At 43.5% G+C, this 24,116-nt stretch overlaps 3 protein-coding genes across 5 annotated transcripts in view; all 3 read right to left on the bottom strand.

The window, feature by feature from the left end:
* LOC144888214 (E3 ubiquitin/ISG15 ligase TRIM25-like) overlaps nt 1-24,116 on the bottom strand; it is a 263,155-nt gene that overhangs the window by 64,087 nt on the left and 174,952 nt on the right. The gene's annotated exons all lie outside the window — the stretch shown is intronic.
* Nucleotides 4,535-24,116, bottom strand: part of LOC137417199 (E3 ubiquitin/ISG15 ligase TRIM25) — a 74,041-nt gene continuing 54,459 nt past the window's right edge. For all 3 annotated transcript variants that reach the window (XM_078770386.1, XM_078770387.1, XM_078770388.1), the window contains exons 7-8: nt 6,534-6,593; nt 4,535-5,122 (exon numbers count right to left, since the gene is read on the bottom strand). In XM_078770386.1, coding sequence (XP_078626512.1) covers nt 4,596-5,122; nt 6,534-6,593 — 587 coding nt within the window. In that variant the 3' untranslated portion in view covers nt 4,535-4,595. The remainder of the gene's footprint in view (nt 5,123-6,533; nt 6,594-24,116) is intronic.
* Nucleotides 22,604-24,087, bottom strand: LOC137419593 (uncharacterized). The gene is made up of 2 exons (XM_068105593.2): nt 24,070-24,087; nt 22,604-23,712 (listed from the first exon to the last, which is right to left on the bottom strand). Exons 1-2 carry the CDS (start codon nt 24,085-24,087, stop codon nt 22,735-22,737), a joined length of 996 nt encoding a protein of 331 aa, XP_067961694.2. The 3' UTR covers nt 22,604-22,734.

Below are 24,116 nucleotides of genomic sequence, written 5' to 3'. Positions count from 1 at the left end.
TATCAATTCATTCAGTGAAACATAAACGGAAATGAGAAATGATCAATTCATTCAGTGAAACAAACTGAAATGAGAAATGATCAATTCATTCAGTGAAACAAACTGAAACGAGAAATGATCAATTCATTCAGTGAAACAAACTGAAATGAGAAATGATCAATTCATTCAGTGAAACATAAACGGAAATGAGAAATGATCAATTCATTCAGTGAAACAAACTGAAACGAGAAATTATTAATTCATTCAGTGAAACAAAAACTGAAATGAGAAATGATGAATTCATTCAGTGAAACAAACTGAAACGAGAAATTATCAATTCATTCAGTGAAACAAACTGAAATGAGAAATGATCAATTCATTCAGTGAAACAAACTGAAACGAGAAATTATCAATTCATTCAGTGAAACAAAAACATAAATGAGAAATGATGAATTCATTCAGTGAAACAAACTGAAACGAGAAATTATTAATTCATTCAGTGAAACAAAAACTGAAATGAGAAATGATCAATTCATTCAGTGAAACATAAACTGAAACAAGAAATGATCAATTCATTCAGTGAAACATAAACTGAAACGAGAAATTATCAATTCATTCAGTGAAACATAAACTGAAATAAGAAATGATCAATTCATTCAGTGAAAGATAAACAAACGAAATTCATTCAGTGAAATATAAACTGAAACAAGAAGTTTTCAATTCATTCAGTGAAACATAAACTGAAACGAGAAATGATCAATTCATTCAGTGAAACAAACTGAAATGAGAAATGATCAATTCATTCAGTGAAAAAAAAACTGAAATGAGAAATGATCAATTCATTCAGTGAAACAAACTGAAACGAGAAATGATCAATTCATTCAGTGAAACAAACTGAAATGAGAAATTATCAATTGATTTAGTGAAACAAAAACTGAAATGAGAAATGATCAATTCATTCAGTGAAAGATAAACTGAAACGAGAAATTATCAATTCATTCAGTGAAACAAACTGAAACGAGAAATGATCAATTCATTCAGTGAAACAAACTGAAATGAGAAATTATCAATTGATTTAGTGAAACAAAAACTGAAATGAGAAATGATCAATTCATTCAGTGAAACATAAACGGAAATGAGAAATGATCAATTCATTCAGTGAAACATAAACTGAAATAAGAAATGATCAATTCATTCAGTGAAAGATAAACAAACGAAATTCATTCAGTGAAATATAAACTGAAACAAGAAGTTTTCAATTCATTCAGTGAAACATAAACTGAAACGAGAAATGATCAATTCATTCAGTGAAACATAAACTGAAATGAGAAATGATCAATTCATTCAGTGAAAGATAAACAAACGAAATTCATTCAGTGAAATATAAACTGAAACAAGAAGTTTTCAATTCATTCAGTGAAACATAAACTGAAACGAGAAATGACCAATTTATTCAGTGAAAAAAAACCTGAAATGAGAAATGATCAATTCATTCAGTGAAACAAACTGAAATGAGAAATGATCAATTCATTCAGTGAAAGATAAACTGAAACGAGAAATGATCAATTCATTCAGTGAAACATACTGAAATGAGAAACGATCAATTCATTCAGTGAAACATAAACTGAAACAAGAAATGATCAATTCATTCAGTGAAACAAACTGAAACGAGAAATGATAAATTCATTCAGTGGAACAAACTGAAACGAGAAATGATCAATTCATTCAGTGAAACAAAAACTGAAATGAGAAATGATAAATTCATTCAGTGAAACATAAACGGAAATGAGAAATGATCAATTCATTTTGTGAAAGATAAACTGAAACGAGAAATGATCAATTCATTTTGTGAAAGATAAACTGAAACGAGAAATGATCAATTCATTCAGTGAAACAAAAACTGAAACGAGAAATGATCAATTCATTCAGTGAAACAAAAACTGAAATGAGAAATGATCAATTCATTCAGTGAAACAAAAACTGAAATGAGAAATGATCAATTCATTCAGTGAAACAAACTGAAACGAGAAATGATCAATTCATTCAGTGAAAGATAAACTGAAACGAGAAATGATCAATTCATTCAGTGAAAGATAAACTGAAGTGAGAAATGATCAACTTATTTAGTGAAACAAACTGAAATGAGAAATGATCAATTCATTCAGTGAAACAAACTGAAACGAGAAATGATCAATTCATTCAGTGAAAGATAAACTGAAACGAGAAATGATCAATTCATTCAGTGAAAGATCAACTTATTTCGTGAAAGACAAACTGAAACGAGATATTATCAATTCATTCATTGAAAGATAAACTGAAACGAGAAATTATCAATTCATTCAGTGAAAGATAAACTGAAACGAGAAATGATCAACTTATTTAGTGAAATATAAACTGAAAACGAGAAATTTTCAATTCATTTTCATTTCATTCATTCATCCACCATAACCGGAACAAGCTGTGCTGCAAGGTTAATGAGTATAAATACAAATACCAGGTGTACACGTTGATGAAAAAATGACCTGTGTTGGTTGGGCGTGGATTTGTTCTGTAATTTGTTCAGGATGCCGGCGATAGCTCGCCTACTCTTCACGAAGAACACAATGGGATCTTTAACGTTCACCAACTAATGTCGGTGGACGGGATTATGATTTAACGTTCATCAGAGGGACGGTACGCGCATTGATTTATCACCCTACCTGTGAAACACCGGGATGAGAGTTTGTATGCTGGGTCGGGATTCGAACCCAGGTAGACATCTTTAGAGGTGAGTGTACGTACCTGCAGAGTCCAGGACATCCTGCCAGACAAATCACGGAGTGACGCTGTGACGTCACAACAGTCGCCCGGATATTGAACACCGAAACCCACGATGCCCCCTCCCCCGTGGAGTAACAAACTAGAGGACAGGTACACAAACTTGTCGTGTACTTTACCTGCCACAGACATTTCCAGGGACACGTTTCGATTAGTTCTGATCACTTTTACGGAGCATCGTGTTTTTTAAATTAAACTGTGCATCGTTCGCTATTGTGACGTCACATTCGACTTCTGAATGCGCATTGTTCCCGGTGACGTCACAAAGCACGATTCGTACATGTTTTATAGCAGGTTTTTTACTCACGATACAAACGTAATAGGTCTACCTGCGAAGATTCGTCATACAGGTTGTGATATCAACATTGAATGGAGGCGACGTGTAAAATTAAAAAGAAAAGTGAATTAGTGAATGTTTAACATGAAGGTGTTTACCTGTTCTTTGTTAAAACATCTGTGGGTAGCGAGAACGAAGTCCCCACTACCAAAAATTGTAGTCAAGTTTCCCCCATTTGAGGAAATTCGAGGGTTGTATCTGTGATCAATGGAATAGATCTTCACATTGATTGTATTTGTGATCAATAGAACAGATCTTCACATTGATTGTATCTGTGATCAATAGAACATATATTCACATCGGTTGTATCTGTGATCAATAGAACAGATCTTCACATTGATTGTATCTGTGATCAATAGAACAGATCTTCACATTGATTGTATGTGATCAATAGAACAGATCTTCACATCGATTGTATCTGTGATCAATAGAACAGATCTTCACATTGATTGTATCTGTGATCAATAGAACAGATCTTCACATTTATTGCATCTGTGATCGACAGAATACATCTTCACATTGGTTGTATGTGATCGACAGAATACATCTTCACATTGGTTGTACCTGTAATCGACAGAATAGATCTTCACATTGGTTTAAAAGTGATATTTGAATGAAACGCACATTTGAAGAAGAACCCGCATTGTATCGTGAGGAGAGTGAAGAGTTCGGGTTGAAGTTAATTTCACATCAAATAAGATAAACAATGAACTTATTTAATTATATAGGATTTATTATAATACTAGGGCATGCCCGTACGTGGGTGCAATGCCCGTACGTGGGTACGTGGGTGCGAGTACGGTGACAATCCCCCCCCCCTCTATTTACATGAAATGGTTTGGTCCATGGAATGTTTTGGTCCATTCGCAACGCCAAAGCGAACGGCGAACGCTTTACATGAAATGGTTTGGTCCATGAAATGTTTTGGTTCATTCGCAACGCCAAAGCGAACGGCGAACGGCTTGCGAGTACAGTGACAATCCCCCCCCCCCCCCCCCCCTCTATTTACATGAAATGGTTTTAATTAGTTTTAAAACATAGTTTAACGCCAACATAGCGGCAACATAGTTTGCCAACGTGAAATAAATGAATACGCTCTCAAATGTGCCGTCCGAGGCAGAGTGTGTTCGCCACGTTCGGCACACGCGATAGCTCGCTGCTCTCTGATTGGTTGAATCGTTTTTTGGACATAGCTCGGTAAGTAATTGTCCGATTAATATGAAACCTTGAAAAGGCACATCCTCGGGTCCCCAGCAATATACCTGGCAAGTTTAAAGTATATCGGACCCGTGGTTGTCGAGAAACAGCGGTCACAGACAAACAAACAAACAAACAAACACACATACAGAGATTACTGGAATTATAGATAGATAAACACTAATCAGTAATCACATCGTCATGAACAGGTAAATGATTTTATTGATTTGAACCCAAAATAACCGGATCAGTTCGTGATGAAAGTTTATTTCACTAAATGTACAAAATGAACGGAATCATCATCATAATAAACCGCAATAGCGGGCTTTACGGGGTCCATGAAGTTCCCCCTGAACACGTGCAGGACCCGCGAGTCACCGAAACACGTCAACTCTCCCGCCTCGCAATCCAACAAGAACCCAAACCGTTCAGGATCCCCCGGGACGGACAGGTCGGTCTTTTGTTTGTTGTGATATGCAGAGTATTTGTTATAATGTTTTTCTAAACACCAAGACTCAGGATTCTCTCCCAACCCGCTCTCTACCCCTATTCTCCTCATGGAGTTTAAACAGATTCCGATGTCCCAACAGCTACTCGACCTCACATCGACCTCCCAGTAATGACAACCCGAGGAGAAACTCTCACAGGAAACAACTTGTGGATCATAAAGAAACCGATCAGGATGTTCCGGGTACTGACTCTTGGTGCAGGTTCGAGTCGCCGTCCTGAGATCCTGGGAGATCTTGATGTGTCGATGTGCAGAGTTCGGGTCCAGACTCGGGCTTCGTCCATCTGCGGACACGACACAGGGTTGTAGACATTGTTAGACAAACGGACAAAAACACAAACATTTATCTCTTTTTATAAACTTTGGGAATCACATTTATCATAAAAAAAATTATTACAATTGTTTTTATTTATTTATTTCACCACCAACAACTTACATTTTTTATTTATTTACTTCATTACCAACAACTTTTCTTAATTTAATTACTTCACCACCAACAACTTACATTTTTTATTGATTTACTTTACCACCAACAACTTTTATTTATTTAATTACTTCACTGCCAACAACTTACATTATTTATTTACTTCACTACCAACAACTTATAGGGGGAAGATCGGGAGGGGGGAAGACGAGGGAGATGTGTGAGAGTGAGGGGAAAGGTTGAGGAAGGGACAGAGGTTGAGGGGGGTGGGGTGGGGGGGAATCCGGCAGATGTGATGCAGAGTTCAACAGACACACACATTGATGAATCACCCTGTGTCTGCGAAACACAACGATGAGAGTTTATAACTCGGTCGGGATTCAAACCCAAGTTAGACAACTTAGGGCGCGTCTGCATACCTCTCCGACATCGTGCGTGAAAAGGAGGAAATCCTCCAAATTGTTTTTTCTTCCCATTCCGTAGATGTCCCCATGGAGAAGCGAGCCACCGTATCACCATGAAAACCAAGTGGCTTTAGCACTCAACGTTGGTTGTTTTACACGTATATTTTGTATTGGTATAATAATTATAACTATATTAATATAATGAAAGCAGATCACACAAAAAAGGGGGAAATAAGACATTTATAGCAGGTGAGGCACTGCCCGAGGCACTACACAGTGCCACGGACCACAACCCTCTTCTGGTGAAATTGCCAAAATCAAGACTCTCTGCTCACCTTCACTCTTTCATTCCTCTTTGCTCCCACCTCTGGAACAAACTCCCACACTCTCCTCAATCCTACTCCTCCCTCCAGGTCTTTAAAACAGCTGTTCACCACCATCTCTTATCTTCCCCCATCCAAAACCATGACCTTTTCTACCCCTGTTAATTCACCCCAGATCCACTTTTTTGAAATACCGACTTCTTTCCTGGAAGTCCTTGCAGTGTCCAAGTGTTATATACTTCTCCCATCCCCCCCACCCCCCTTCCCATGCCTCCTCCCCCCCAAGCCCTCTCCCTCCCGCAGATCTACCGATGTCCCTGTTCTCTACTGTTGTACTTGTGTGCTTCCCCCTCTCTCCCAGTCTTGTCTCCTGCTCCTTTCATTGTAGGTTTTGTGTGTTTTTGTGATTAATGTTAGCTCTTACACGAGCCTCGATGTTGTATACAAAAAAAAAAAAAGAATGAAAAGGAGGAAATATGAAATTTAAAATAATCTGTAGAATGTAGGGAAGAAGAAGAACCCCCCACCATTTCCCTTCACTTACAAAGTCTTCTCAAGTTGTTCTGATCCAGGTCAACCTTCTCCGGATGCTCCTCCGGTCCTTCTGTGGAAATGATTAAAGATGAACAAAAATCACAAGATGTGAAATTCTCTTGTTTTTACGTTTATGATGTTTTTATTTTTATCTTTTAACCAAAAATCTCAATACAACAATCATGGAGGAAGACAAAAGGAAGCGCCATTTTGTATCAAAATAAAATAAAATATTCATCGATTCATGAAGGAAATTTCACAACATTGTTCTTACACTTCCCTCTTTTGTACTAAAATCGAGTGATCGCAAATTCGTTTTCTCCACAAAATAGAATGAATCTTTCGTTTTTCACTGGAATTGAACATCATACGAGTTCAGGAATAAGTGAATGATTCAATATCCATGTGAATGATTTTAGGAACATGTGAATGATTTATGTTAATGTGAGATCGTTTTTGGTGAAATTAATCTGTTGATCGCTCCGTGATAGGGCAGTGCACCTGTGAAAAAAATTATAGATTAAAAAATTCCCTTTACCAACTCAGAATTTTTAGCTCACCTGGACTTTAGTACGGTGAGCTTCTGCGATCGTGCAGTGTCCGTAGGTAATACCCCCATTCCACTTATGCCGATCGACCCCGATCTGCACAACGGGAACGATCCTATTTGGAACGGGATCAATCGGCATGATCGTAAACGGAACGTCTTCGATCTTTGTCGATCGGGACAAAAAAATAGATCGGGGCGATTTTTTAAACATGTTTAAAATTTCCATCCCGATCTGAAATAGCGGGACTGATCGTGATTACAGCGTGAATGCAACGTAGTCCATCGGAATGATCGTAGTTAGAGCGGCTTGATCGTGATTACAGCGTCGTTGCAGCGGGAGGATTATCTTGTGCCGTTTCGACCACGATCGTTACCTATCCGTCCCGCTCCAATGCCGATCAAAGCCGCTGTATATAAATCGGTCCGGATTGCATCGGCCTCACCCGATCAAGTATTTCGACACGACACTTTTTGTCAACGTTGTTAAGTGGAATTGATAACTGCATGAGCCAAATTGCATTGCCCAATAACCCCATGGTCTAAAATTAAAAGCGGTACAAGTTAAACAAATATTATTAATGATCAATTTTACCGCTTTTAATTTTATGACCTTTTAAGTACTTTGCAAATGCAAACTTTAATGCAAACTTTGATCCCCTCCACCCAGCAAAAACTTGTCAAATTTTTAGCTTTTATTTTGAAGACCTTTCATTTTGCAATGCATTTTCATCCCCTCAACGCAGCAATAATAACTTCTCCCTTTCCAACCAACACAAGGCAAACATTGAATATCAAGTTTCATAATGTTTATTGTCACATGAATATCAATAGAAATCATTATCAATGCAATACATAACAATACAACAATGTCCTCCAAAATGTCTTTCAACTCCTTCCCATAGTGTCTCTAATGATGTCTCACCATCCTCTCCTGCCATGGAACTGCACCAGCAGGGCTGTTAAAATAGTCTCAGTACCTCCCTCTGACGCTTTTCCTCTACACTGTCCCTGTTACCTCGAACTGCCTGCTCCACCTCTAACATGTTGGCTTGATCTCTCCATTCACCAGGGATGATGTTGTGTCGATAATCCTCCTGGTCCACCTCGGCATGCTGAATACTTGGAGACCGGATGCGGAGCATGTTGTGCAGACAGATAGCAGTTTCGACCAGGTCACGCACCACCTCAGGATACTGTTGTAGTGTCTTGAGCAAGCATTGCCAATGGTTTGCCAAGATGCCAAAGGCGTTCTCCACCACTCGTCGACCCCTTGAGATGCGGTAGTTGTAGACGAGTTGTTCAGGAGAGAGTCCACGTCTGGCATAGGGTTTCATCAAGTAGGTGCGGAGAGCAAAGGCATCATCTCCAAGGATGAAGAATGGCATCTCTTCATCATCGTTCCGCATGGCCAGAGGGTCAGGGAATCCAATGGTTTCATTCTCTATGCACTCTTTGAGCTCCGAAGCATTGAAAATCTGAGCATTTGACATGTGTCCCATTCCACCAACATCCACCCACAAGAACTTATAGTCGGCGTCCACCAGTGCCATCAACACGATCGAGAACAAGCCCTTGTAGTTGTGGTAGAGGCTGCCTGAGTTGGGTGCGCATCTGAGGGCGACGTGTTTGCCATCAAGAGCTCCGAGCACATGAGGGATGTTCCATTTACTTTCGAAATCATCAGCGACTTCTGTCCATTCTTCTGGGGTGGTAGGGCACTTCACCATTTCTTCTTTGAACTCTGCAACGATGGCTTGACACACCTCCGGAATGAACTTGACGATGGTGTTTCTGCTGACCCTGAAGTGGTAGGAGAGAGTTGGGTAGAGGTCTCCTGTAGCCAGATGCCTCAGGGTGATGGCGAGCTTCATTCCAGGTTGTAGGGCCTTTCTCAGCCTGGTATCTTCTTTCTCAATCCTGGGGGTGATTCTGTGGAGGATTTCATCAGAGCAGGTGGCATCCTCACAAAGTTCTGGAAAGAGTTGATGTCCCCCAGCCTCAGTTCATTCATCAAGCGGTCGTAGTGCCCAAACTGCAATCTTCTTTCTTCTGTCAACCATGGCCGGACCCAGAACTGAGGGGCTCTTCTTCTTCTTCTCATTCTTCTTCTCACTTGAGCAGCTCTTCTTTCATTAATTGCATATTGTTGGAGCGTTCTGCTTGCAAATCAGCCAACATCACCGCTTTGCACAAAAAAGGTGCAAAAACAGATCCCAGCAACTACAGACCAATCAGCCTTCTCCCAATTATCAGCAAAGTCATGGAATCCATCATTGCTTCAGATATGAAATCTTTCCTCTTCTCCAATGGCTTGAGTGATCTCCAATGGCTCTGATCATCAATTTGGTTTCAGACCTGGTCACTCTACTCTGGACATGCTGCTTCTGCTTTCTCAACAATGGATGGAGGTCCTCAACGCCAAACAGGAAATTAGAGCCGTCTCCCTTGACATTTCATGTGCCTTCGATACGGTCTGGCACCCTGCTCTGCTCACCAAACTCTCCTCCTTTGGTATCCATGGAAATCTCCATGCATGGCTGGCGGACTTCCTCTCTGGTCGTAGTCAACGTGTGGCCCTGAATGGGTTTCTCTCATCTCCTCTACCTGTTCAGGCTGGAGTTCCCCAAGGTAGTGTTCTGGGCCCTGTGCTTTTTCTGGTCTTCATCAATGATCTCTCTGACTCTCTTGAAAATCCTCTCTATCTCTTTGCTGACGACTCTACTCTCTGTCGCTCCATTCCTCATCCCTCAGATCGGCAGTCTGCAGCCTCCTCACTCTCTGCAGACCTGGACAAAATCACAGACTGGGCAAACAAATGGAACATGTCTTTCAATCCTGATAAATCTCACACTCTTACGATGTCTCTCCGAAAAGACCGACTGGAAAACCCTCCCATCCACTTTCTGAATAATCCTCTCCAAGAAGTTCTGTCACTCAAGCTTTTGGGTCTCACTATTTGCCATGATCTTTCCTGGGAAAACCACATTTCAAATCTGGCCTCCAAAGCCAGTCGCCGACTGGGCATCCTCCGTCGTGCGAAGTCCTTCCTTGGCACACCTGAGCTCCTCACCACATACAAGGCTTTCATCCGCAGCTCTATGGAATACTGCTCTCCCCTCTGGTCTGGTGCTCCTGCCTCACACCTAGCCCGTCTTCACGCTGTTGAAACCAAAGCATTCAGAATCGTTGGAATCTCCCGCGATGAAGCTAACTCCAAGGGCCTTTCACTCACTCACCGCAGGCAGGTTCGTGGTCTTTCCGTCTTCTACCGACTCCTCTCTGGCCTTGCCCCCCCAGCCCTCTCTGGGCTCTGTCCCCCAAATATTCCTACAGGTCGCACAAGGTCTGCCTGCAACCCTCTTATGGTTAAACTGCCAAAATCAAGACTTTCTGCTCACCTTCACTCGTTCATTCCTCTTTTCTCCCGCCTCTGGAACAAACTCCCTCACTCTCTTCAATCCCACTCCACCCTCCAGGTCTTTAAAACAGCTGTTCACCACCATCTCTTATCCTCCCCCATCCAAAACCTTGATCTTTTCTACCCCCGCTAATTTTGGTCCCCTTGTGTTTTATACTTCTCCCACCCCTCCCCCCCCCTTCCCACGCCTCCTGCCCCCAAGCCCTCTCCCTCCCACACTTCTCCCTGCTCTCAAATGTTGTGGTTGTGTGCTTCCCCTTCTCTCCCCATCTTGTCTTCCGCTCCCTCTTTTTGTATATTTTGTTTGTCTGGTTGATTTGTTTGTGAAATAAATGTTAGCTCTTTCACGAGCCTCGATTCAGTATACATTTAAAAAAAAGAAAATAAAAAAAAAGTAGAGCGAGCTGCAGACGGCCATTTCTCTGATGTTGATCCATGGCTGTCTTCGACGATACTGATGATCGGCAAGCAAATCGGGCCCTATTTATATGGATCGGGACCTGAAATCTGCTTTTTAGTCGGCTTAAAGACGGGAATAGAGCGTAGTTAGATCGGTTTGGTCGGGAATGACGTAGTTGAAACGGCAATAGATCGGCAGCATTGGCGTTGGATCAGTTTTAGATCGGCGGCGATCGGGAATGCATCGTGTCAGAGCGGCGGCAATCGCGAATGCAGCGTGGTTACAGCGTACACGAGCGGGAACACAGTGGCTCTAAACGGCTTTGATCGGGTCTTCAGGGACCTTCTACCCACGATGAGCGTGGTTACAGCGTAGTGATCGTAATCGGAGCATACTTAGGACGTAGATGCAGCGTAGATGACCAGTTTTTTCCCAAAGTGTCCCGATCGCTCCCGACCTGGAGATCGGGGCTAATCGGGGCCAATCGGTATAAGTGGAATGGGGGCATAAGTGAGTGAGTGAGTATGTAAACATACGTCATTATCGCTTGAACCAAGCACATGATTTTGATGAAACGGCCACAAGCATCATACCTGATGCCTAATGCAGGTGTATTGATCACATCAAAATCTGCACTCAATAAGGGTGTCCACAGGGGTTTTTGACTCCCAAAAATAGGTAATTGCTGTCTTCTCTGAAACTACACACATGATTTTGATGAAATTTGATCACAGCCTTCACCACCCATGATGTACCAAAGTTAGTTCACGGCATTAAAAAATATCAGGGTCTGAGGGGTCTGTGGGGGTTGAGTGACTGTTGCTCCTGATCCAGGTGAGTCTCATTGGGTCAATCCAGGGTAAGTCTCCCTGGATTGACCCAATGGTTGATTAATCCAAAATGGAAATGACTGAATTATTATGTCTAACCTTCCATATTGCTCACTGATCAGTTGTTTTATCATAAAAATGAATAAACTATTTGAAGATGGAAGTGAGAACAACTATGAGAACAACTCATTCATGTGACATGTTTCCATGTGATGCATCACTGTGTAATCAGTGTGTGGGTTTTATGTACAACACCTGGAAATATTAACCAAAAGTTTCTGTATAGTTTGTGATGACCTGTGAACACTTAACTGCAGAGAATTCATTTTAACAACTTTTACACAAAGATCCTCCACTTTTACAAACTTTTACAATTACAGTTCATCAAAAGAATAAAATAGTGAATGAATGATCAGTAACATTGACTTTTTTTTGTATACAATGCCGAGGCTCATGCAAGAGCTAACACATTAAACACAAAAACAGACACATAAAACATATAATAAAGGGAGCGGGAGACAAGAGGGGGAGAGAGGGAAGCACAAAAACAGTATAGAATAGGGACATCGGTAGATCTGTGGAAGGGAGAGGGCTTGGGGCGGGGGGGAGGGGGGGAGGAGGTGGAGTGGGGAGGGGTGCACGGTATAAAACAAGTGGACACTACGAAGAATTTCAGGAAAGAAGTCGGAGATTGCAAGAGGTAGAGTTGGGGTGTTTTGCCGGGGGAAGAAAAGATCAAGGTTTTGGATTGGGATCGATAAGAGATGGTGGTGAACAGCTGTTCTAAAGACCTGGCGGGAGGAGTTGGATTGAAGAGAGTGAGGGAGTTTGTTCCAGAGGTGGGAGAAAAGAGGAATGAAAGAGTGAAGGTGAGCAGAGAGTCTTGATTTTGGCAGTTTCACCACAAGAGGGTTGCTGCTGGCAGATCTTGTACGACCTGTAGGACTATTTGGGGGACAGAGCACAGACATTGTTGGGGAAGCTTGCTAAAATGTTTGTTTTCGGCACAAAAGAAGATTTCTCTCCCTCGCGGGCCGTTCCACCTTCATCCCAGATTATAACTTTGTGGACTCCATGTTATGAATTTTACAATTGATGAAAAAGGATTTAAATAATGTTAGTCTTGTATTTCCTGGTCTAGAACGTTTCTTTATCTAAACAAAATTAACTAGAACGGCACCCGGTGGAGCACATAGCTCTGCCAGGCTGAACAGTTTGTTTTTTTTTGTTTTGAATACTGAATCGAGGCTCGTGAAAGAGCTAACATTTATTTCACAAACAAATCAACCAGACAAACAAAATATGCATAAAGAGGGAGCGGAAGACAAGATGGGGAGAGAAGGGGAAGCACACAACCACAACATTTGAGAGCAGGGAGAAGTGTGGGAGGGGGAGGGCTTGGGGGGAGGAGGCATGGGAAGGGGGGTGGGGGGAGAGGTATAAAACAAAAGGGGACCGAAATTAGCGGGGGTAGAAAAGATCAAGGTTTTGGATGGGGGAGGATAAGAGATGGTGGTGAACAGCTGTTTTAAAGACCTGGAGGGTGGAGTGGGATTGAAGAGAGTGAGGGAGTTTGTTCCAGAGGCGGGAGAAAAGAGGAATGAAGGAGTGAAGGTGAGCAGAAAGTCTTGATTTTGGCAGTTTAACCATAAGAGGGTTGCAGGCAGATCTTGTGCGACCTGTAGGAATATTTGGGGGACAGAGCCCAGAGAGAGCTGGGGGGGGGCAAGGCCAGAGAGGAGTCGGTAGAAGACGGAAAGACCACCAACCTGCCTGCGGTGAGTGAGTGAAAGGCCCTTGGAGTTAGCTTCATCGCGGGAGATTCCAATGATTCTGAACGCTTTGGTTTCAACAGCGTGAAGACGAGCGAGGTGTGAGGCAGGAGCACCAGACCAGAGGGGAGAGCAGTATTCCATAGAGCTGCGGATGAAAGCCTTGTATGTGGTGAGTAGCTCAGGTGTGCCAAGGAAGGACTTCGCACGACGGAGGATGCCCAGTCGGTGACTGGCTTTGGAGGCCAGATTTGAAATGTGGTTTTCCCAGGAAAGATCATGGCAAATAGTGAGACACAAAAGCTTGAGTGACTGAACTTCTTGGAGAGGATTATTCAGAAAGTGGATGGGAGGGTTGTCCAGTCAGTCTTTTTGGAGAGACATCGTAAGAGTGTGAGATTTATCAGGATTGAAAGACATGTTCCATTTGTTTGCCCAGTCTGTGATTTTGTCCAGGTCTGCAGAGAGTGAGGAGGCTGCAAACTGCCGATCTGAGGGATGAGGAATGGAGCGACAGAGAGTAGAGTCGTCAGCAAAGAGATGGAGAGGATTTTCAAGAGAGTCAGAGAGATCATTGATGAAGACCAGAAAAAGCACAAGGCCCAGAACACTACCTTGGGGGAACTCCAGCCTGAACAGGAAGAGGAGATGAGAGAAACCCATTCAGGGCCACACGTTGACTACGACCAGAGAGGAAGTCCGCCAGCCATGCGTGGAGATTTCCATGGATATCAAAGGAGGAGAGTTTGGTGAGCAGAGCAGGGTGCCAGACCGTATCGAAGGCATGTGAAATGTCAAGGGAGACAGCTCTAATTTCCTGTTTGGCGTTGAGGACCTCCATCCATTGTTGAGAAAGCAGAAGCAGCATGTCCAGAGTAGAGTGACCTGGTCTGAAACCAAATTGATGATCAGAGATCAAGCCATTGGAGAAGAGGAAAGATTTCATATCTGAAGCATTGATGGATTCCATGACATTGCTGATAATTGGGAGAAGGCTGATTGGTCTGTAGTTGCTAGGATCTGTTTTTGCACCTTTTTTGTGCAAAGCGGTGATGTTGCCTGATTTCCAAGCAGATGGCAGATGACCTTGAGCAAAAGAGAGCGTGAAGAGAACAGAAAGAGGGAGTGAAAGAGCGGAAGAACATGATTTTAGGACCCGTGGGCTGATGCCGTCAGGACCAGTTGCAGAATCAGAGTCGAGGGTTGACAGAAACTTTTCCACCTTGTCAGGAGGAAAGGACACAGAGTGCAGGAGCAGCTGGGTACGACTGGGTATGGAGGGTACAGAGAGGGATGGGTTTGGGACACAATATTTAGAGGCAAACACAGAGTTGAGGCATTCAGCTTTTTCACGTGCGGAGTCAGCCGTTAAGCCGTTTGAGGTGAGGGAGGGGATGGAGGGGGAACAAACACCAGAAACAGATTTGATCAGACGCCACCAGGATTTGGAAGAGGGAGACAGATAAGAGAGTTTGGTCTTAAGAACGGTGAGATATTGTTTCCTGGCTCTCCTGAGGGTTGACACACACTTGTTTCGGGCTTTGTGAAAGGAAATGAGATTTCCTTCCGTTGGATTTGCTTTCCAGGAGAGGAAAGCAAGTTGTTTCAGGGCAACAGCCTCACCACAAGATTCCGTGTACCATGGACAGGAGGAAGGGTATGACAACTGAAGACGAGATGGGATAAATCTGTGCATGAGAGAGAGCAATTTACTTTCAAAGAATTCCCAGGATGAGTTGATGTCAGAGGCGGTAGAGATGGGAGACCAGTCCAGATGATTGATGGCTGCTTGAAGACCGTGCCAGTTGGCCTGAGTGAAATGCCAGACTCGTCGACGCTGAGGAGGCTCTCTGAGAATGGTCAGAGAGATGTCCACTTTGACAAGCACATGATCAGATGAGCCGATTGGAGCAGAAGAAGAGCAGCAGACATTTTCAGGGAAGTTAGTCAAAACCAAGTCCAGAAGAGAAGATGCTCCGTTGACTGAGATCCGGGTCGGGAAATTGACAGATTGTGTCAGTCCCAGTGAGTCGCAGAAGTCCTTTGCTGAAGAGCCATGGCTGGTGAGAGAGGTACCCACACCCAGCCAACTGGCATGGTGACAATTGAAATCACCACATATGAGGAAGAGAGAGTTGGGATGGGTAGATAGAAGTTGGTCCATATTATGAGACAGTGAGATGTAGATGGAGTCATCACTGTTTGCTGGACGGTACAACACACATATGAACAAAAGGTGGGAGCGAAGGGGAAGCCGTAGCCAAAGGTATTCCTGGGGGTGAGGTGGAGAGAGGGCAGTGGAGGGCGAGTGAGGAAGAGAGTTTTTTATAAAGATAGCAACCCCACCTCCAGGACGAGGCTCAGGTCTATCATACCGGAGGAGGGAGTAACCTGGGAGAGATACCAAGGCATCAGAGACATCATGAAGGAGGAAAGTTTCTGTTAAGCAGATCACATCTGGTTTGTCAGAAGCAACCTGTATGGAGAGATCAGTCAAGTTTGAGCAAAGGCCCCGGATGTTTGAGGTCCATACCGTTAATGAAGAGGTAGGGGGAGCATCGGGTACAGAACAGGGGGGGGGGGGAGGGGTAGGGTAAGATGTGGAAGAGGAGGAAGAGGTAGGGAGAGCTGTTCAAGGTGTGTCAGAGATTTCAGAGATTTCAGAATAGCTTGGAGAAAGGGAAGAATGGGGCGGACAAATAGTAAGGGCATTTTATGAGATATTTCACAAATCTGTTAACTAAATTGTTACCAAAAAATTTCTTCACCAATATGTTTGTAAAGGTGTGTAATAACATGTGTTAAAATGTTGAAGTTCAACTCCCGTGGGAAACCCAGAAGAAAAGCTGTTGAATTCGGGTACTGAAAAATTATTTTCGAGAAATTTTTCTTTTTTTTTTTTAAATCGGCCCTTAAGTAACTTATGAGGGGTCAAATAAGGGTTTTTCATGATTCTGAGTTGATTGTTAACATTTATATTTTCATTTTTACATTTACACACAAAGTAGCTTTTATTTCACATACATATATAATACTCGAGTTATTTCTCATTCACAATGTCAGAAGTTTCAACAGTCATTGTCTATGTCTTCTTCAGACTCAACAACATCATGACTGCAGTTTCTGCATGTAATGCCATTACAGACTCCACAGGCCGAGATGCACGTGACCCCATTCTTCTTGCAGCTGCATCGCCGGTTGCTGCAATCTCCATGACAATTACAGCTCGTGAACTGCAATAGCTCCTCAGGAGCCGTGGGGTCCAGTGTTGGAACTGGCTCATACCCATGCACACCTATTGTCCATCCATAGTCACTGGGGTTCAGAGACATGCTCTGTAGAAGGATCCAGTCCCGGGTCTGCAGGTAGGCACGGAGTGAATGTTGTGCAGCTGCACCCTCTGTTGGAGGTAGAGTCTCTGGTTTGATCACCCACCCCGCTGCCCAGAGCGTGTCACCTGGAGTGAGGAGTGGCTGATCATGAGCCAGGGAGGAGGAAAGCTCAGCGAGGGAGAGAAACATGATCGCGTTCGTTCCTATCTGTTTCCTGTTCGTAAATGGAATAATCTTTACTTCAGTTCCTCTCAGGATCTTAGCTTTGTCGAGTGCCTTCAACTTCACCCGGGGGAAAGCTGCTGTTGTCTGTGGATCTGGCAAAGGTGGTGCCGGAGAGGTGACTTCGATCCAACCCATTGAGTGAAAGGGAGTGTTTCCGTGAATAGAGACAATGTTTAAATCTATATTGTCTCCAACAAACTGAGTGACTGCATTGTTTGTTTCCCCAACCTCCATAAAGACCACCTGATCATTACTTGACAATTCACTTTCACTGGCTGGCACTTTGGCTGTCATCACTGATTGATCCTCAAGCGCAGCATCAACCGCAACCTCATCATTGATCTGTTCATCGGTTTCCTCCACAATGGTGTCAATAGTGCCAGAAGTATCTGGAACATCATCTCCACTCCTTCTATTAAGGAAGCAGTATTTGTAGTTATGTGTCTCCGTGTAAGACTCAGTGTATCCCAGCCGGTGGAACTTGTTGAGCATCCATTTTGACCCAAATCTATGATCAAGTTGTATGGCAAGCCCCATTTGGTGTGGCAATACTCCAGACCGAGGTCGACAGGCCTTAATAAAATTCTGCCCCCAAACGGCAACTCTTTCGTCTGTCTTGACAATCGGTCTCAAGAACATCTGAAGGCTTGCAGGAACAAGTGTCAGCTGACTATCGATGTCAGTCATACTGTGTGTGGTGGGGTATGACTTTGGACCTAAATCAATCAAGGCAATATCATTGGATATGAACTTGAGTGCCGTCTTTATGATCTGAGTCTTCTCATCTCCATGGTCAAGATTAGCATGATGCTCTCGCAGAATATTGTCGGTGCCATCTTTGAGACAGAGTACATCTGCCCTTCTTTCCTGTGTTGTGAAATACAAGGTGTCTTCGTATTTCTCTAGAAGTTTTATCTTTAGCCAATGCTTTGAATAAGAAAGGCTCTTCTCTGGTGACTGATCAAACTCCTGCAGCTTTTCATGGACTTGGTCCATGTTCATTACCCCATGCTATAATTCTGAGTCTAACCATTCACAGAATTCAATAAAAACTGCCTCTCGCTGCTCATCAATACTCCTCTGTCCTCTCTTCCTTTTTCCTTCCTCATCAGTCTTGGACAAACTGTCACCTCTCGCAAACATAAGTTTGCATCGCAAATGGTACAGTGTTTCTTCTGCTACCAAGTCGTTGATCCCTTCCAGGCGTCCAGTGACTTCAGTGCCCCAGTCATCCCCGCGACTCCGTGCTGTCTTCAGCAAGCTTGCCTTCAGTGTATCTGCAGTCAAATTATCTGGCACTCTGTATTTCTTTCTAGCTTGTGCTGGATTATTTTTGTAGAGCTGGGCTGGTTGGTTGCAAAGAATGCATACATCCTTATACAGGAGGTCAACCGACTGTGATCTTCTAGAACTGCAGCCAGTTGATGAACTGAACTCACAAGTAGTGTGTCTTCTCTTCAACTTTGATGACTCTTTCTCTGCCTTTGATGCTTGAGCTGACTTCTTGGTGGTTGCAACAAAGTTGTTGTACAGATCATTTTTACACTTCTGGTGGTACCTCAGTTTTCCTTCCTTTTGAGCCTCCTTCATACGTTCCACAACAGTAACATTTTCGACAGTTTCTGCTTGTTTCAATAAAGTTGAGTATCCCTTTGGAGTTGCCTGTATGAGCCTTTCAGCTGGTGTATCCGAGCGTGCACAGATGAAGCAATTGAGCACAGGTGGAGTAACGTCTTCATCCATATTGCTAGACCATGTCCTGCAAAGTAGAAAATGAGATATATTTAGAAATTATTTTTCCACAAAGGAGTGTCTGTGGTGAAATATAAATGTTAACAATCAATTCAGAATCATGAAAAACCCTTATTTGACCCCTCATAAGTTACTTAAGGGCCGATTAAAAAAAATAAAAATTCTCGAAAATAATTTTTTGGTACCCGAATTCAACAGCTTTTTTTCTGGGTTTCCCACGGGAGTTGACCTTCAACATTTTAACACATGTTATTACACACCTTTACAAACATATTGGTGAAGAAATTTTTTGGTAACAATTTAGTTAACAGATTTTCATATGTTTTCCTTACTACAAATCAAGCTATAGACACAGTGTGTCCTCAATCGTTCAAAATCATGACTTGAAAAACTTAATCGAACATGATACTCTACTTAGTGTTCAAGTATTTACTTCAAGGGACTGCCTACTTGGCCTCGCCCCAACTGCAGTAAAGCACCACCAGCAGTGAGAAAAGCTCTCCAGCAAGAGATGGAGGAAACCACCCACCATGAGCAATGAGCCAAGGATGGAGGTCGTTCTCCATGTAGTCAGTCATGCATGAATGAATTGAGTCCATGTGTATGTATGTATGACCAGCGTGACACCGAACAGGAAGAAGGTGACCACACTGCCCCAATTGACCCCTTCGATGAAACAGCTTGGTCAGAACGTTCACCAGACAGCCCCGAAGTGCCACCGGTCCCTCCATCCCCGATGCCTAACCGTCAATAACCATCATCCAGCTCCACGAACACCGAGAGTGTGTTCAGTTACCAAGTTTCTTAAAGAGCACTCACCAAGTGATTTGAGCACTCAAGCAAGCACTCCATTCAAAACCGTTAATAAGGAACAGCTGGCTCGACAAGTGCTATCTAGTTGCTTGGTAAGAGAACATACCAAGTGCAGCAATGTTGTGACGTCACACATGCGCGGAGACACGACCAAAATAAATCTCTTCCTAGATATCGACATCTAGCATGGATCTTGGAGGTATTATGAAGATGATTAGTTTTATAGTGTTCAAGTATATAATTAATTCAATTTGAATAAAGGTTTAAAAGTGTATAAATAAATTGATTCTGGGTTTTACCACCGTTTTACCCAGTGACTATTACATCACCCTATCTACACGTTACATTAGTTATTCTTGCCTGTTGTTTGTGTGATTTATAACATCCTTAAAAACATTAAGTTTCCTGTTTGGAATGATTTTCACTTTTGTTTGATTGCCAGACAGGTGGACAGAATGACAATACGATCTAGCTCCGCTCTGCACAAGTGTGATCGGGATGAATTCACACCCAAAGTACCTGCAAAACTAAAGACTGGTCTACCGATTTGTGTTCAAAATATCACATTCAATTTAAACAAGTAGTTCCTCGATCATAAACCGATGATGATAAGCTGATCAGACAGACAGATGAATGGACTTTAATCAATTCCGGGAACCCCACTTTTCACTTCACGTGCGCGGGGTAATTAAAACTACTCACAACCAACACGGCTTTGTCCATAGTGTTACGTGTTCCTCCCCGACCTCCTGGTCCCGGTATACCTCCGAACCCCGAGAAGAGCCACGGCAGAAAAATATGTTATTCCGTGTCAAACTCAATATTGAAACCACACCAATGGTTATCCACAAACAAAGAATATATTAAAAGGCACACAGGAAGAACAATACAACAATGATAGCAATCAACCATACAATCAATATCTTAAGATGGTACCATCTTCTCTAGTAACCTAACTCAAACTCACTGCGCTCCCAGTGAATGGACAGAACACTCCTCAATGTCTCTATAACTCAGAGGGGATCCTGGCAAAGAGGCGATGAGGCGCAGAGGCGATGAGGTGAGTAAGGACGTGTAGGCAAGGCGTGGACCGTCACGTGGTCCAAACCAACAGCAAACTGGCGGTGGAAAAGGAAATCCCAAAAACGCGATCCAGACGTGCACATTCACCATTCAATCCGCGAACCGCAGTGTAATCTTCACACGCCACTTTAGTGCACACCCATCCCCGGCAGACCACCGGAGGGTGAGACCAGCTGATGCGGCAAAAACCTTGTTCAGTGAACGACGCTCGAGGGTCAAAATGGCGGACGGCTCTTACTCGAGCCGAAGCCTCTAGGTGAGGATTCTCCGGAACCTCAACGCCTATACCTGACTCCGCAGGTTTTTCAGTACTCCCGCGATAACACCAATCGCACGAAATTCCTTTCACGGACTCCAAGTTCACTTGCAAAGTTTTCTCGACCACGCTCGGTACGGAGCTTCAAGACACGCGCCTTTCCACTTCTTCCTCACGCCTTCTTCTTTCTCTCTCCCGCCGTCTTCCGGTGCTCGATCCTGTTTCCTGTCTCGTTTTTTCCATGAGCGCTTTTAACCTTTTAACCACAATAACCATTTCCCTTAAGCAACAATAACCATAATCGCCGTTTCCTTCAAATCCCAATAATAATAATAATAATACATAACCAGAAAAGTTTCAAGTGGATGGAAACCACAACCACGGAAGGGCCGAATCCGTAACACTTCCCCCCCCCCCCACCCCCCCAAGAGAGAAAGTTTGAACACAGCGAAAACTTTCTTTGCAGGCAAACTCCTGCAAAGCCAAACTCCATCTCATCACCCTTTGATTTTTTAACTTTTAGTTTCTTTTGAATGAAGGTTAAGGGGTAGTGATCACAACCCAAAGTCAAGCAAATCTACAGCACTTTTCCCCGGGAGGCCGAGCTGAAAACCAGGTTCCATGGGGGTTGGGTGGTGAGGCCTGGAGGTATTCACTACATGGACGCCTTTAGGAACGTGGAGTTCACGGTTAGTCCGTGCAGGAAAGTTTACGACATGGACGCCTTTAAGAACGAAGAGTTCACTGTTAATCCATGTCAGGAAGTTCACGACATGGACACCTTTAGGAACGTGGCGTTCACGGTTAATCCGTGTAGGAATTTTTGCTCGGCTGCTCCGCAGTATTCAGTGCTTCAACTCTTTCTAACTTTTGTAATAATCACGGTTGGACCGCTTGTCACTGTAGTCACGTAAATAGCGGTCACCTTCTCGGCCACGACCCTAATAATCATTCCTTCGGGAGCTGCCGTAACTCTGGGAGCCTCCATAGTAATATCGACTGCGGCCACCACCAAAACTACCGCCACGTTTTCCTCTTCTGTAGCCCCCTTGATGCCTACGGCCTGCCTTCTCTACGGCTATGGTCCGACCCTCCAAATCCTTAGCCATTCCAATCCGTCTCTGCCTCTTTGGCGTCCTTTGTGTTTTCAAACGTGACAAAGCCAAACCTTCTTGACTTTTGCGTTTCCCTGTCTTTTACCAGCCGCACTTCCAGAAGCAGTCCATATTTGCTAAAGACAGAGGTCAGAACTTCTTCCTTTGTTTTGAAGTTCAGTCCCCCTACAAATAACTTGCTAAATTTGCCGCCATCCCTAACTGGTGTGGTGTTATTTTCCCTACTGGGCTTTCTAACAACCATCGGGTTACCAGAAACTTGACCACCGGCCAAATCATTCCCGATAATAAAAGAGATTCCCTCTACAGGAAGAGTGGCTTGTAAACCTACGGTGACCAGTCCTGAGACCAAATCAGACTTCAAATGGATGACATGAAGTGGAGCTCTACCACAGCCACCAATGCCCTGTAAACGAACACTATCACCAGTTGCCGTCTCCCCTGACAAGGGCAAAATGCCTTCAAGCATCAAAAATTGATGTGCTCCTGTGTCCCTCAATACCCTATCCGGTTTCTGGTTAGTCGAGTCTCCATCCAGTGACACCAACCCCTCTGAAATAAATGGTTGGTAACCCTTTTGAGGGCGATTTCTCACATTTGCCATTGTATTCGGAGTTGTACTAGTCAAACTCCGCTCCTGATTTCCCTTTTCCAGAGCATAACAGTCAGTGGGACATCAAGTGTCCAGGTTTATGGCAAAAAGCGCAAGTAGGCACAGAGGAGAACCGCGTGGTCTGCCTCGAGCCCCCCGGAAGATGGGTCTGTCTTGGAACCGTAGTCTTCTGATTTCTAAAAGTTGTGATATCAGAGTTGTCCTCATAGTCATCTCGAGGCCACCCACATGAATTTTCGTTCTCCGCACCGGATGTACCATAGCTCCCCTGTTTAAGTCTAGGCGAGAAGTTAGGTTTGTGGAACCCCATCCTGTGTGTTAAATCTGCCATGGTTGCTGCCTCATACAACTTTGGTACTTTCCTTTCCTCCAGATGTACTTTAATGTCCTCGTGGACACACTGTTGGAATTCCTCCACCAGGATCAATTGTCGCAACAGTTCAAAGTCTTTCCCAACCCCTTCTGAATCACACCACCGATCAAACATGGTTTCTTTCATTCTGGCAAACTCCACATGGGTCTCACTCTCCCTCTTCCTGGCATTCCGGATTTTTTGCCGGTAAGCTTCAGGGACCAATTCATAGGCTTTGAGAACGTTTTTCTTCACCATCTCATAATCTGCACATTGGTCAATCGGTAAAGCCGAATAAATATCTTGAGCTTTACCCACCAGAACACTTTGCACTAACATGGTCCAGGACTCCTCAGGCCATTGTAGCAGTTGAGCCACTTTCTCAAAGTGTGAAAAAAATTTGGCTACCTCCTTTTCATTGAAGGGTAGAACCAGCCTCACATGTCTGCCAACATCCCAGGTGTTCTGACTAGGTGTCAAACCAGTCAGCATGGATGGTACCTCTACCCGTTCTTTCATTAAATCCAGTTCCTTGAGTTTAATTTCCTGCTGAAGCGCCGAGTCCCGTTCCCTTAACTCCCTTTCGGCTTTTCTCTCCTCTGCTTTTTTCTCTTCTAACCTTTCCTTGAGTTCTCGTTCAACTCTCCTTTCCTCTGCTTTTTTCTCTTCCAACCTTTCCTGAAGTTATCGTTCAACTCTACTTTCCTCTGTTTTTCTTTCCTCGAGTTATCTTTCCTGTGCTGCTCTTCTTTCCTTGAGTTCTCTTGCAGCTCTCCTTTCCTCTGCTTTTAACCTTTCCTGGCTCTGCAATTGCATCTCCAGTTTCCGGAGCTCCACATTTTCTTGTTCCTCGGGTAACCAATCCAAGGCTCCCTCTTTCCATGTTCCTTGTCACACCAGAGATTGTATCACCACTGTCTGCATCTCTGCCTTCTTCATATTAGTTCGGACCTCCAAGCTAAAATGTTTGGCTAATATCAAGAGTTCCGATTTTGGTAACGCTCGGAACTGTGCCTCACTAGGGGCGCTGCAAACCTCTGCGTCAAACTTCATGGTGACTATCCGTTAGCACCTGTTAACCT

Source organism: Myxine glutinosa, chromosome 1, assembly GCF_964187855.1.
Source record: "Myxine glutinosa chromosome 1, kmMyxGlut1.1, whole genome shotgun sequence".
Lineage (NCBI taxonomy): Eukaryota > Metazoa > Chordata > Myxini > Myxiniformes > Myxinidae > Myxine > Myxine glutinosa.
The sequence above is the reverse complement of the archived record's forward strand: the minus strand, read 5'-3'. Positions and strand labels throughout refer to the sequence as shown.